The 15,839-nt window shown below is 46.0% G+C and overlaps 1 protein-coding gene across 1 annotated transcript in view; it reads right to left on the bottom strand.

Annotated features, from left to right (window-relative positions):
• Nucleotides 1-7,635, bottom strand: part of grik3 (glutamate ionotropic receptor kainate type subunit 3) — a 255,415-nt gene extending 247,780 nt beyond the window's left edge. Inside the window, exons 1-2 of the mRNA XM_056286082.1 lie at nucleotides 7,559-7,635; nucleotides 6,642-6,736 (exon numbers count right to left, since the gene is read on the bottom strand). Of these exons, the coding sequence (XP_056142057.1) occupies nucleotides 6,642-6,736; nucleotides 7,559-7,635 (172 nt within the window). The remainder of the gene's footprint in view (nucleotides 1-6,641; nucleotides 6,737-7,558) is intronic.
• Between the last annotated feature and the right edge of the window lie 8,204 nt (nucleotides 7,636-15,839).

Raw genomic sequence — 15,839 nt, 5'->3', positions numbered from 1 at the left:
GTGTCATCATGGGCTCTCTGACCGGTCTGCAGCTACGCAGCCCCATACACCGCAAGCTGCGATGCACTGTGTGTTCTGACACCCGTCTATCATAGCCGGCATGAACTCTTCCAGCAGTTTCAGCTACGGTAGCTCTTCTGTGAAATCAGACCGGAATGGCTAGCCTTCGCTCCCCACATGCATCAATGAGGCTTGGGCGCCCACGACCCCATCAACGGATGGACTTTCTTGGACCACTTTTGGTAAAGCACTGCATACCAGGAACACCCTACAAGACCTGCCGTTTCGGAGATGCCCTGACTCAGTCATCTAGCCATCACAGTTTGGCCCATTTCAAAGTCATTCGGGTCCTTAAGCTTGTCCAATTTCCCATTCTTCCCGCTTCCAATACAACAACTTCAAGAACTGACTGTTAACTTGCAGCCTAATATGTCCCACTGCTTCACATTGTAACCAGGTAATCTGGTGTGGGAAGATGGCGAACTCACGTCCGCGGCGGCCTCACCCAGTGCCGACTATGCAGTGTCTTTGTCCACGTCTGCGTCAGCATCTGAGGTTGTGTCACCGTGCGAAGAACTTTTACGAGGATTAATTCATGTCTGTGATCGTCGGTTTTGTTTGATGGCTGGGAGAGCTGGCATTGGATCGCCTGGGAGAGCTTGGTCTGCTGGATCGGCGCCCAAAGAGGAAACGCCGAGGGCGGACTGACAGGACACAGAAGCGGGGCAGGCTAAGCTAACTGCTAGCCCACGCAGACCGGCGATCGCGATAACACCGAGGGCGTTCTGGTGGCGGCCTCACCTAGCATCGACTGTGCAGTATTTTTGTCTGCGTCTGTGTTTGTGTCGTCGTGTGGAGTGCGGAGGAGGTATGTCAAAGGCCGGGAGAGCTGGCATTGGATCGGCTGAGGGAGTTTGGTTTGCTGCGTCCGGTGGGCCCAAGGACCACGGCCCTGCTCAGAGCTGCGCCCGAGGAGGAAACACCGAGGGCGGTCTTACAGGACGCGGAAGCGGGGCAGGCTAAGCTAACTGCTAGCCCATGCAGACCGGCAGTTCCGACGGTCTTCCTGGCTGGCGTTCATCCTCTGGACAGTGAAATGTTTGGACTGTGTTGCAAATTTACTGAACGGACCGTGTTGGTGACTGGTTGTGGGGTTTTTTTTTTTTGTTGTTTTTTTTTGTTGTTTTTTTTTTTTTTTGCTTTGTTCTCTGTTTTTGTATGTTTTTGGTGGTGTTGTGTTTGGGAGGTTTTGGATATGTGTTTTTGTCTTTTGTGTTGCACCACTGTGGGCCAGGAGAAATGAAATTTCATCTCTTTTGTGTACGCAAGTACATGAATGAGATGATTATTTTGTTTATTCTTGTTCATTTGTTTGCTCCTCTGGCCACGGCATGTGTTCATCTTTGTCACGTTAATAACACGAAAGTGAAAATAGTGTGGGAAAAAAAGGGGGAAAAACGGGTTCTCACATTTGCATAGAGCCCCCAAATCTACCTCTATCTGTCCACCGCCAGCACAAAAGAAGCAAGGGAATTTTATGAACAGCAAATAATCCGTCAGCGTGGAGTAAGAGCCCAGAATAAGCTGCTTTGTTTGGAGGGACATTTATCTCTATGAGCCATGCTGGGGAAAGGTGGGACACGGCTGGATGGTGTCAGCTTTGCTCCACTGGCTTGCTAGATTAAGCCGAGTATTGGCTGGTGTGAGAATCGATAATAGGGCATCTGTAGAGGACCATTAAAGGCATCATCTTACAAGAAGCGGCATCCTCATGACTCACCCAAAGTCTGGAAGAACACCTTCTCCAAGGTTAGAGTCCAACCTGGAAATAATCTAAGTCTATAAAACAAGAGCTGCATTGGGGGGGGGGGTGTGATGTGATAGAGGGTGGTTGCTGCTTTGGATTTTTTTTTAACCACCTGGGTCTTGTTTTTGTAATATGATATTTTACTCAAAGGCTTTATTTTGGGGATTTGTGACACGGAACCACCACTGGGCGCAGCTTTGCAATGATGTTTAGCAGGGCAAACAAGCCTTAAACCTGTCCTTTCAACAACGACAACAAAAAAAAAAACCCTAGTGCCTCAGTCAGACTGCGTACATGATATCTCACTATCTGACTCCTCAACTGCACTGGCCGGGTAGTTTCATGATGGTTCCTGCTACCTACGGTAAGTATCGGATGGTCATTCCTTCAAGCTGAACCAGGAAGTAGCTAACCAGTGCACCAATGCATATCCAATATTGGTACTATTGGATATTTCAAGTAATATTTTTAACAGGCACTTTCCTTTTCGCCTTCAAATGACATGGTTTAGGTAACTAGGTTGAAATGGACTTGTTGAGACATAGCTGACATTCATGTTCACCTGCCCCATGAGATGCTAAAACTGTGTCTAGTGATGGTCCCCCGTCCAAAATCTCTACAATGAAGCTGCTTAGTAAAATGACATCATAACCAATCTGCACAAGGGCCAAAAACTACAAAACTAAGACCCAGACTGTAAAATAAACAGAATGTCCCTTTAAGAGGTGATTTGGTTCTTGCATCAGCTTTCAGGAATAATGGCACCCGCCGACTGTTCACCGGGGGCTGAGACTGGAGATGCGACTGTCAAAAAGTAGGAAGGAAAGTAAGGATTCGGTTTGGCGATGAGGCGAGTCACCAGCGGTGTTTGGCCATTTGGTAACTGCTGTATCTCCATCCAGAACGTGCTGTTGCTTTGCGGTGTTCCTTTTCTCACATTTGTTTTTATTTTGCCAGTAGACGCCACGTTATGCCCGAGCCCTGATTGCACAGAGGCCTCGTCCTCTCATCAGGAGCTCTTCAGCTCAGGCAATCATCTGTGCCCTTACCTGTTTTCCCCCAGCAGTTGCCATGACAACAGCCTCCGCTTGATCAGCCTCCTATTCATGGAGTGACACTTGAATGACCACTTCATGGATCAGTGAAACGCACTCATCTGGATGAAGGAATACGAGACCGGGTAATCATAATGATCACAAAGATGATAATAAGGTTCAGTTTAGGGGAAAAAAAGTTTTTCAATTCACTTCTGCCTGTGACTTTAATAAAACACCAGCTGGAAGGAGGGCATCAATATAGTAAACACTGTCTGTTGACTAAATCAGGGAATCCCACTCTTCCATATGTGAGACAGTTAGAGGGTCACACCGGGTCAGCCTCCTCTCAATATGTTTATTAGGGAACATTGAAACAAATGGAATTGGCTTTTTTATGCTTTTTGCTTGCGAGGGCTGTTTTGTGCTTTATGGGCTTTCTGCAATTTTTATCATATCCCAACCCAGGGGAGCCAGTCTCTTCTGCCGCTGTGGCTCATGTCATCGAGTTTCTCTTAAATCTGACAGAGAGTTGGTCGCAGAGAGTGAACACCCTTGTCTCATCGTTGAAACGCTTGTATACAACTTACTTGCCATTTCCAAAATGTGTTTATTGCCAATGGATTGATAAATGAAGACGTAGTTGAGGTGATCTGCTCAGATCTACTTTTAAACCAATTTACTGAAAATTTTAAAATAATAGCTGAAAATACAACTTGCTGTGTACCACCTGGGTAGTCTAATATTTATATCACATTATATTTTGATAGCTCAGCTGACAAATTGAGTCAAAACTATTTAACTCAAAGTGTCTATTCCAATTTTCTAGAACGGCAACACAACATATTTACTGTGGGCTGACTATCAACATAAATAATACTGAACACCAACCAAAACCCTCAAATCTAGTGAGGAGATTTAAGATCTGGGAGAGGTGTTGAATTTTGAAATACAGAATATATCCGAGCCGCTGAAATAGAGCCCTGTGATGGACTGGCAGCCTGTCCAGGGTGTCTCCCCCCGCCTGCCACCCAATGACTGCTGGGATAGGCTCCAGCATCCCCGCGACCCCGATTGAAATATGCGGCTTGGATAATGGATGGATGAATCCATTATGATGCTGAAAAACCAGCCTACCAGATCCTTGACTTGACCTTAACCACACCAAACCCCATACCTAAATGTAACCATCTCTAATTCAGCACCTTAATATACCCATTTCTAACCTGATACCTAAACATAAACATTTCTAACCTGATACCTAAACATAAACATTTCTAACCTGATAACTAAACAGAAAAATTTCTAACCTGATACCTAAACATAAACATTTCTAACCTGATACCTAAACATAAACATTTCTAACCTGATACCTAAACATAAACATTTCTAACCTGATACCTAAACATAAACATTTGTAACCTGATACCTAAACATAAACATGACTAACCTGATACCTAAACATAAACATTTCTAACCTGATACCTAAACATAAACATTTCTAACCTGATACCTAAACAGAAAAATTTCTAACAATATACCTAAATGTACAAACTCTAATAGAAATAAAATCTAATAAAAAAGTAAATAACTAAAAATCTAAACTATTAATAAGAATAAATGAATATAAAATATAAATAAATAGATAAAAATAAATCTAATAGAAATAATCATCATCCTTCAACCGCAGTCGGGCATCATGCTTATCATTTGCTGATAGTAGACCGAGGTCACAACTCCTTCAGAACCCAATTTCTGTCTGGGCTGGTCCCGTAGCCTGTACCCCTCCCAGGGCGTCTACAAGGCAGTAGTTTGTTTTGTTATTTAACCCATAACTGAGGTAACCTTGACTCAATTACCAGGACATGTTCACGTTCAAGTGGGCCATAGTAATTGGTCTACGGGGGGTTACTGCTGTGGTTTTCTGTCGGGGTTTGCCCCGCCCTTAGCCTTTGGCTAAATAGCCTATCCCACAAGGCAGCAAGGGGCCGGTTACTTTCTAGGACGAAATAAATAAACAGAAATAAATCTAATAGAAATAAAGTGGATGATAAGAAATGTCTTGAACAACGTCCTTGTCCACTGATACATTGAAAAGCATCAAATGCATGTAACAGGAAGTGATCTCATATGTTGACATGTACTCCCATGATGCCAGACGTACATATATAAGTATATATGTATATTCCCATGAACTGCAGATAAGTTGTATGCAAGTTTTGCCTGTGAGACCGAGTTGGAAGGAGAGATGGATTAAATTGGAGTTTCTGGAGCCTATACAGATTCAGTGGTTATGAATCAGGTTTTTAAATTTTCATCCTGAACCGTTCTCTCTTTAACTATTTATGCAGCCAGTCACTTATTAAAGTATGAATTTAAGAGACAGCGTCAGCTTAAAGCACAGAAACTGGACCATCCTGAGGTTTTACGCTGCATAACTAACACACAACATGCACATCTTTCAACAACTCGTTTGCCTTCAGTGTAATTTTCAAGAATGAACACGTGGCCTTGGTTTTAGACATGTTAAATCATGAATAATGTGGTTTTTGTCTGAGGTGCTCAGGTCTCTTTGCGTAGTCTTTACCTTCCCGTTATGAATCTTGACTTAATATGCGAGTAAATTCTTGTAGCTGCTAGTGAGTATCTTGTTTTTGCAGACAGATGGTGGCGTGACACTGGGCGTGGTGACTTACAGCTGATGCGGAGTGCCTTCTGCTCCTTGTATTGCACGTGCCTCTGCAACCGAGCTGCTCCGCTTCACATGATGGCGGATCAGAATCCAGGTAGCCGTTCAGTCTCATTAATTAGTCTGATAATCAACCAGACTTAATTTGTGTCCGCAGACTCCCAGCATCACTACCAACAGCCACTTGCACATAGAGAGCTCCACCCGAGGACATACCCCTCAGTCTCATGGCTGACCGGCCTTCAAACGTGTGCTTTTCGCAACTGAGAGTTATTTGACAGATATGACAAATTCATTTCCTCCACGAGGTACAATGAGGCCGATACCCCGACCAGCCAAAACATTAAAACCACTGACGGGTCAGTGAAGAACATTGATTATCTCGCTACAATGGCACCTGTCAAGGGGTGGGATATATTAGGCAGCAATTCAACAGTCCGTTCTTGAAGTTGATGTGTTGGAAGCAGGAAAAATGGACAAGTGTAAGGATCTGAGAGACTTTGACAAGGGCCAAATTGTGATGGCTAGATGACTGGGTCAGAGCATCTCCAAAACGACAGGTCTTGTGAGGTGTTCCCGGTATGCAGTGGTCAGTACCTACCAAAAGTGGCCCAGGAAGGACAACCACTCAACCGGCAACGGGGCGATGGGCACCCAAGGCTCATCGATGTGCATGGAGAGCGAAGGCTAGCCCGTCTGGTCCCACAGAAGAGCTACTGTAGCTCAAATTGCTGAAAAAGTTAATGTTGGCTATGATAGACAGGTGTCAGAATACGCGGTGCATACCAGCTTGCTGCGTAGTCGCAGACTGGTCAGACTGCCCACGATGACCCCTGTCCACCGCTGAAAGGGCCTACAATAGGCATGTGAGCGTCAGAACTGGACCTTGGGGCAATGGAAGAGGGTGGTGGCCTGGTCTGATGAATCACGTTTTCTTTCTAAATAATGAGGATGGCTGGGTGTGTGTACATCGTTTACCTGGGGAAGAGATGGCACCAGGATGCACTATGGGAAAAAGGCAAGCTGGTGGAGGCAGTGTGATGCTCTGGGCAATGTTCTACTGGGAAACCTTGGGTCCTGGCTTTCATGTGGCTGTTACTTTGACACGTACCACCGACCTTAACATTGTTGCCGACCAGGTACACCCCTTCATGGCAACGGCTGATGGCAGTAGTCTCTTTGAGCAGGATAATGTGCTCTGCCACACTGCAAAACATGTTCAGGAATGGTTTGAGGAACATGACAAAGAGTTCGAGGTGTTGCCTTGGCCTCCACGTTCCCCAGATCTTAATTCAATCCAGCATCTGTGGGATGGGCTGGAAAAACAAGTCCGATCCAAGGAGGCCCCACCTCACAACTTACAGGACTTAAAAGGATTTGCTGCTAATGTCTTGGTGCCAGATACCAGAGGACACCTTCAGAGGTCTCGTGGAGTCCATGCCTCGATGGATCAGAGCTGTTTTGATGGCATGAGGGGGACTTACACAATATCAGGCAGGTGGTTTTAATGTTTTGGCTGATCAGTTTATCGGTTTGGTTGTGGGTGATTAAATCTCGCTTTGTTTGGTAAACTTGGACTTGTGTATCTGCCAAAAGATGATGCCGGAATCCATAAACGAATTTCCATAATTAGAAGGCTGGTATCTTAAGGAGCCCTTTGTTATATTATTTACATCTAGTTTCATTTCAACCCTTTGTGCCAGATAGTCCCTAATCCTCATCCACACACAACTGCAGCATTGGAGCCTTGTATCCAGATCGCAGAGGATATTTTCATGATACACAACATGTTTGTATTATATCCGCACACATTCCTCTTTTTGACAAAACGGCACATTTCCTCCATATTACCAGGGCAGGGGGGACTTTTCCAAATGCTAGTTCAGTTTTAGTTTTGCCACTTTTTTTCAATCAACATGTCGTGGAGCAGGGAGATTAGGGAAAGCCAACACACAAATAAATACATTTCCCTTCATTCACGCAGAAAAGATTAGGATATGACTAATGTTGGCGCTGAACAGGGATTACACATGCACCTTGCAGCGAGATGAACTGCTATCAGCGCTGCCGTGTATGGAGGCGAGCTCAGCCTCCGTGCTGTTCATGCCGCTCTCGGCATCACAGCCACTGGAAGGATGATAAAGTCGACGGTCTCACAAAAGCAAAACGACGCTTTGAATTCACTTCTGTTGTGTATAGAATAGCACATCAGCATGCCGCCTTGATAATTTGCGTAATTCATCATAGTTGTTATAGGTAAACTAACCCTTATTAAACCTCATCATCTGCAGGGCGTCTGGGTGGTGTGGCGGTCTATTCCGTTGCCTACAAACATGGGGATGCCGGTTCGAATCCCCATGTTATCTCCAGCTTGGTCGGGCGTCCCTACAGACACAGTCCCAGACAGCATCCGGATGTGGGCCACTTCAGGTAGTGATGCAGCACTGATGGCCTTCTTCTTGCCCTGACAAAATGGATGTCAGCCTGAAGTGGCTCACATGTATAATAGTAAATATGGCCCAAATATGCCAAATCAAATGTGGGCCTTTTTGGCAGAGATGCGGTGCTCTGGGCAACATGTGATCTGGATGTGACCCTGAAGTGCCCCATGTGGTAAATGGTGAATATGGCCCAAATATCACAAAACAAATATGGGTCACCTTTGGCAAATATGTGGCACATGCGGCATTGCTATGGCTTGGTTCTGGCCCAGATCTGGCAAACAGGAGCGGACCGCCCAAGTGCCATCATTCCACGCGGTATGTGGGCCGGATGAAAGTGTCGGATGTGGGACGGGTCCGGGCCACAGCAATTTTGCTATCTGGGAATTGGCCGTGTTTGCGGGTGGGAAGCCGGATGTGGGTATGTGTACTGGTCGCTGCACTAGCGCCTCCTCTGGTCGGTCGGGGCGCCTGTTCGGGGGGGAGGGGGAACTGGGGGGAATAGCGTGATCCTCCCACATGTTATGTCCCCCCTGGTGAAACTCCTCGCTGTCAGGTGAAAAGAAGCAGCTGGCGACTCCCCATGTATCGGAGGAGGCATGTGGTGGCCCGCAGAGGGGGTGGAGCAGAGACCGGGACAGCTCGGAAGACTGGGGTAATTGGCCGGGTGCAACCGGGGAGAAAAAGGGGGGAGGAAAAAAGAGGAAAACCCCCCCCCCCCTCATCATCTAACAAACCTTGGAATAATTTCTGTATACTGTCTATCTGAAGACTGTATTGGGTACAGCTGAGGAGAAATGATGTGTACTTCATCAGATTAGATTCATCTTAACCTCCCTTTTCTCACATAACCACTATATCTAGCGAGTAATTTCACTTACTTAATTCCAGCCTGACCACAGTCACAACTAAATTGTCCTTTCAAGTTAGTTAAAAAAAAACCCCACATTAGCCCATGTTGGCACTCCCAGCGTCGGCGCAGCGCTTTGACACTTGCAGCCTTGATGAAATAATCTGGCGTTCACGGCCTCCCGCCCCCCGGCGATATTTCTAAATGAAATACATAGACGTTAATGGTGTGTGTGCTTTGTGCACACACATGAGATATGCAAGTAAGAGTTTGGCGCCTCTGATTTAGCGTGAACTTCCATCCTAAATGGGCCGGATACTGCGGCTCGTACGTCGAGTTATTCCTGCCCGGCCCAAATATGGAAGCAGCGGCTGCACACGCACTCGCTGTGCAGCCATTGTGTTGCTCTGGGAGCCAAGATACAGTAATAGACCATGACAGGGCCTTTTCGCTACCTGCCTCCGGGGCAGTTAGTCATGTGTGGTTTAAGTCAAGCCAGGCCTCGGTGGACCGCTCCAATCTGCAGCATATTCTGTCAGCAACCTCCGCCTCCCCGACAACGTTCTGCTCATGTCATCTATCAATCTTCCTTTTCCTTCGACCTACGCTCATACGCTGTAAGCGAATAGGCCGAGGCCCTGAGATGACAATGACTGCCGGTGCTCGGGGGGCCTTCGACGGACGCGGTCGTCCCTCTGCGAGCGAGCTTTGCAGAACGGGCCGTCGAGGCGCAGGCGGCCAATCACATGTGACAGTATGAGGACCGCAGACCTGGGGAGAGGGAGGCTGTTTGTGGCGTAAACAGGCTCTGACAGCAACACTGACTAACAATACACATGGCTGCAGAAAGTGGAGCTATTTTTATCAACCCCCCCCCCCCCCCACACACACACACACTACCACCAGCAACAACAACAACCAGGTGACAGTGCGGAGACGAGGCAAGATGCAAAGCAAAGGCACGGACAGGAAGGAAGAAAAAAAAACAGGAAACAAAACCACCCTCAGTGCTGACAACACAACAAGTGAGTAGGAGCAGTCGGTTTTAATTTAAGCATCACACCTCTGAATCAGGGAGCTGTGTCACTTAGGCTGCTTTATGTCGAGCTCACCCGCCATAACCCGCCGTCATAAAACAATGATAGAAGGTTAATGAAAGACGAGCTTCCAGGCATAAACCTGGAGACACAGTTTAATTGATAATGCCAAGGAGCCTTTTATGAAAGGACATTGTCCCATTCTGGGAAGGGGGGGGGCAAGCAAAGCAAAGAGCCACAATTTTTCACATCTGTCCCATCTGAGCCACTCAACGGCCTGGCAGGGACCCAGGGAAAGTGCTGACATGGATGGGGGGCATTACTTAAAGCGACAGCTCAGATTTTTTTAGCAACAATGAACTATTTGGCTCTTCCACAAGACAACAAGAAGTCACTCTTGGCCTTCTTTAAGCAACCAAGTAAGCAAGTAAGGCAGGTAGGTAGCAGATATATAGGGGCGGCACAGTGGCGCAGTGGTTAGCATGGTCGCCTCACAGTAAGGAGGTCCTGGGTTCGAGCCCCGGGGTTGTCCGACCTTGGGAGTCATCCTGGGTCGTCCTCTGTGTGGAGTTTGCATGTTCTCCCCGTGTCTGCGTGGGTTTGCTCCGGTTTTCTCCCACAGTCCAAACGCATGTAGGTCAGGTGAATCGGCCGTACTGAGGTGTGAATGTGTCGGCCCCGTGATGGACTGGTGGCCTGTCCAGGGTGTCTCCCCACCTGCCGCCCAGTGAATCGGGAATCAGGAACACTTTATTTGTCATTTCACCTGACTGCTGAGATAGCCTCCAGCATCCCGCGACCCTAATTAGGCTAAGCGGCTTGGATAATGGAATGGAACAAGACGTGACGTGGGCCTTGCAACAGCTGCATCCTGCAGCTCTGTGCAATTTGTTTATGACTATATCTCTTTTGCAGAGACGATAGAAAGACCACATATCAGTAAAATGTTTATTTGGTTTATCTGAATGGTTTTTCCCAATACAGCAAGGGGCATTTGCCTTATTCCTCTGCAGGGGTGATTTGCTAAAGCCAGTGTTTAACATCGAAAATACCAACAAAAAAAAAAATTAAATGGAGCAAAAACAACATGGAATGTAAACTTGCAAAAGCAAAAATAATCAAATAAAGTAAGTACACCATTAAAAAGAATTTTTGAGTTGTCGTTAAAAGAAAATATTTTGTGCACATCGAGGATGTGTTGACGCCCAATTTGCCAAATTTCCCCCCAAAGGGCTGTAAAAACGGGTGTATTGGGGATCCATCACTGCAGGAATCATAAAAAAAAAGCACACATTTAAAGATGAACTCATCCCAACAAGTCCTCCAACCCATACGACCACATAGGTCGTTTGTCCTCTAATACGACCCACGGGAGCGTTTCCTAAATTAGCGCCGCTACCGGCGGCAGGAGATACGCCACAGATGCTTTTCGCCTCTGTGCATTGTGGGTTTTTAATACAGTGTGAGAACAACAGAATATGTAGTCAGTGCGTTTTTGTGTTGTTTCTCCGTCTAGTATAGTAACTAAGATCGCTATTGGCAGTATGTTTACCTATGAATGACGTCATAAGAGCTAACTTAATGTTAGCCACAAGTTAGCAAGTCAGCTAGCGTGGACATTATAACCGCTATGTGACATTAAACTTCGCTTTTATTAATATTCCTTCTCACGACAGCTTATGGAAGGAGATGCTTATTGTTACAGGGAAAGTAACGTGTCATAATTACCGCGAGGAAGTAGCTTAACACGTAACTATAGGTGGTAATAAGCTGCTTGTACAAACCACCTACAGGGTCGTTTTGTTGGTGGAGGACAGTCTCTCTTATCCAAACTCTCTCTCTTATCTGATCATGGGTCAGCATTTGCATTGGATGAGGGAAGCTACACAGAGGATATAAATATAATCTCGGGGAATATCACGTTAAAATGCTCCAATCCAATTTTATAAAATCTGGCAATCCTTCAGGTCCATGCGAGGTCCCTTAAACTGGATCCTGCCCCCATTGACTTGGTATCCCCCCCCCCCACCCTGCACTGTACCAACATCTTGCACTTCCTGGCTGAGGCCTGTTTCCCCCCTATAAAAAGCACACAGTATGTATAGTACATTACTGTCACCACGTTGTCTCGTTTTGTCTTGAAAGTTTTTTTTGTTGCTTTCTTTTAAAAATTGTGTATATGTGTTTTATGTGGTCGTGTGTGTGTATATATCTATATATATATATATATATACGTATCTCTCTCTCTCTCTCTCTCTCTCTCTCTCTCTCTCTCTCTCTATATATATATATATATATGTTTGTTGTTGTATATGTGCTACGTTATGTTGTTGTATGTGTTGAAATTCTTATAAATAAATCATATTTTTTTTAAAAATACTCCAATCCAGCCAACATCCATGAAATGGATGAGACGGAAAATATCGAGACACTTCTTTCCCGCCCATAAATGTCCACAAAAACATATGAAGTGTAAACTGTTCCAAAAGCAAAAGTGCATAAACATAAACAATAAATGAGCTCAAAAATAATTGAAAGAAGAAAAAAAAATGTTTTGTTGTTTTGTGGAAATTGAGAGAACAAAAAACTTGCAAAATACCCCAGGGTAATAGGGCAATGCAAAACGGGGAAGGGATTAAGAAATTAACTTGTTTTTCATCTTGTTGCAGTTCATTATTTCAAAGAGAATAAGACATTAAGACACACTTTCCATAAACAAAGCCTGATTAATTTCCATGGCAAACAAAGTCTAATGGCCCTGTCGTGTCTGAGATTATTTTGGAATATCTTCAGTGCGCGCGGGGAGGCCTTTCAAGCTAAGCACCCCCACCCCCCTACCCCCCAACTCGAAAAATATTAGAGTACCAATGATACGCCGGTGGGAAACACAACGACGCATAGTGGATGCAGAAAAGATTAAACACAAAGAAAACTCACCAGGTACACTTTTCAGTAACACTTCAACTCTTTTCTTCCTCTTCTTTTTTTAAAAAAATGTTTGCCCCCTTTTTCTCCCCAGTTGTATCCAGCCAATTACCCCACTCTTCGGTCGCCGCTGCACCCCCTGTGCCGATCCGGGGAGGGCTGCAGACTACCGCATGTCTCCTCCGATACATGTGGAGTCTCCAGCCGCTCCTTTTCACCTGACAGTGAGGAGTTTCACCTGGGGGACGTAGCGCGTGGGAGGATCACGCGATTCCCCCCAGTACCCACCCCCCCCCCGAAAAGGTGTGCACTATTTTTTTTAACAAAATTTTATTTAAATCCAATTCAAAAAGGATTTAAATAAAGTTTTGTTTATTAGCTGAATAAAGTAAAAAAAATCTTTTTTACTTTATTCAGCTAATAGGTCAGCTCACATGTATGCAACATTACTTCCACGCTTAAAGTCTACCGTTGTAAAACCCCTTTCATATGCAACCACATCTCACAGTTTCCATCACTGTCGTGCACATTACCGTATTAACTGTAATACTATGACATCTCTCCCTTTTAGTTTTCCTTTCACCTTTTAAAGTACACAAATATAACATTATGTTAAACATTATGTGAACAGCCATGTAGGGAAACTACTGACCCGGACTGGGTATGTTGTCGAGCGGTGGAAAGAACACTTTGACGAGCTCCTGAACCTGGCTAACACGTCCTTAGTAGAGGAGGTGGAGTCTGATGACTCAGGGAAGCCCCACCCATATCTCTGACAGAGGTCTCTGAAGTAGTTAAGAAACTCCTTGGTGGCAAGGTGCTGGGTGTGGATGAGATTCGCCCTTATATGCTGAAGGCTGTGGACATTGTTGGGCTGTCTTGGCTGACACGCTTTTTCAGTGTGGTGTGGAGGTCGGGGACAGTACCTATGGAGTGTCAAGACTAGGGTGGTGGTTCCCATATGTAAAAAAGGGGACCAGAGGGTTTGCTCCAGTTATCGGGGCATCACACTCCTCAGCCCCCTTAGGAAAGCCTACTCTAGGGTGCTGGAAAGGAGGCTCCGACCGATTGTCGAACCTCGGATCCAGGTTGTGGATTCCATCCTCGCCGTGGAACAACGGACCAACTCTTTACCCTTGCAGAAGTGCTGAGGGAGGCATGGGAGTTTGACCCACCAGTCTACAAGTGTTTTGTGGACTTGGAGAAGGCTTACGACCATGTACCCCAGAACACTCTGTGGGGGGTACTACTAGAGAATGGGGTACCGGGACAGTTGCTACAAGCCATCCGGTCCTTGAATAACCAAAGTGAGAACTGTGTCCACATTCTCAGCACAAAGTCAAATACATTTTCAGTGGGTATCAAACTCCGCCAAGGTCCTTGTCTCCAATTCTGTTTGTGATATTCATGGACAGGATCTCAATGCGCAGCAAAGCTAAGGAGTGTGTCCATTTTAGGAACCTCAGAATTGCATATCTGCTCTTTGCAGATGATGTGGTTTTGGTGGCTTCATCAGAACGCGACCACTAGTGTGCACTAGGACAGTTTGCAGCTGGGTGTAAAATGGCCGGGATAAGAATCAGCACCTCCAAGTCTGGTTCTCTACCGGAAAATGGTGGATTGCTCCCTCCGGGTTGGGGATGTGTTTTTGCCTCAAGTAAAGGAGATCAAATATCTCGGGGTCTTGTGGACGAGTGAGGGTAGGCTGGAGCGGGAGATTGGCAGGCGGACTGGTGCAGCATCAGCAGTAATGCGATTGTTTTTACCAGACCGTTGTGGAAAAGAGGGAGCTGAACCAGAACGCAAAGCTCTCAATTTACCAGTCAATCTTAGTTTCAACCCTCACCTATGGTCATAAGCTTTGGTAGTGACTGAAACGGTGAGATCACAGATACAAGCGGCTGAAATGAGTTCCCTCTGTAGGGTGTTTGGGCTCAGCCTTAGTGATAGGGTGAGGAGCTCAGACATCTGGAGGGAGCTCAGAGTTGAGTCGCTGATCCTTTTTGTCGAAAGTAGCAAGTTGAGGTGGTTCGGGCATCTGATTAGGATGCCTCCTGGGCACCTTCTTTTGAAGGTTTTCTGGGCAACGCTACCTCGGGGTGGTAGACCCAGAACTCGCTGGAGGGACTACATGTCCAATCTGGCCTGGGAATGCCTTAGGATCCCCCAGGAGGAGGTAGAGGGCGTTGCTGGGGAGAGGGACGTTTGGAGTGCCCTACTTAGCTTGCTGCCACCGCGACCCGACCCTGGAGAAGCGGCTGATGATGAGATGAGATAAGATGTTGTCACACAAAAAATAACACCTTATTATCACTTAAAAACCTCAGCTATTCTTGGGCTTTTTGGCTCCAATGTCCGGATAAAAATGACACAAGCTCATCACGCAGGTCTCACGCCCTCTCCAACACACGGCCTTGGCTCAACCAGCGAACGTCACTATGCAGCAAAAGAACCTGTGTTGTGTTGACAATTCCTCCAGTAATGCCTTGAAAGGGCGATGTTGCAGACTAGAACTCTCATGAACGAAATGTACCTGTCTCGTAACAGTATCCGTCGCCTCTTTCATTTCCCCACACAGTTTAACGCACAACACCGATATGTGAATAATGCAAGGAAATGCTAAGAGTGCTGGATTAACAGCGGCAAACCTGCTTACCAAGCCCAATTGTTGTCCCGCCATTGACGTTGCCCCATTGGTGACAATGGACACAGTTTTGCTCTCCTCCAACCCATTCTTCTCAAAAATGTGTTAAAGATGATTTCCCCAGTTGTGCACCCAGGCAGAGGAATCAAACAAAGTAGCTCCACCCGAGAGGTCTTCGCATCAGAACATTTTGCGAACACAGAACACAGTTCCATATCGGTTCAGTCATAACATGAGTCTACGGCTAGTGATATGGCTTCTGCTTTATTAAAATCGTCAAGTATATTGGAAAAACACTCCTCCGCTAATAGTTCTACTCTTCTTGGTGCCGTATTAGCTGACAGTGGTACCTGCTTTAATAACTCCAAAACAGTTTTCTTGTTCTTCTCATCATGACTTGAAACATGTCAGG

The sequence above is a fragment of the Lampris incognitus genome, chromosome 9, assembly GCF_029633865.1.
Source record: "Lampris incognitus isolate fLamInc1 chromosome 9, fLamInc1.hap2, whole genome shotgun sequence".
Lineage (NCBI taxonomy): Eukaryota > Metazoa > Chordata > Actinopteri > Lampriformes > Lampridae > Lampris > Lampris incognitus.
Note: the sequence above shows the minus strand (reverse complement) of the source record. Positions and strands in the feature narration are given on the sequence as shown.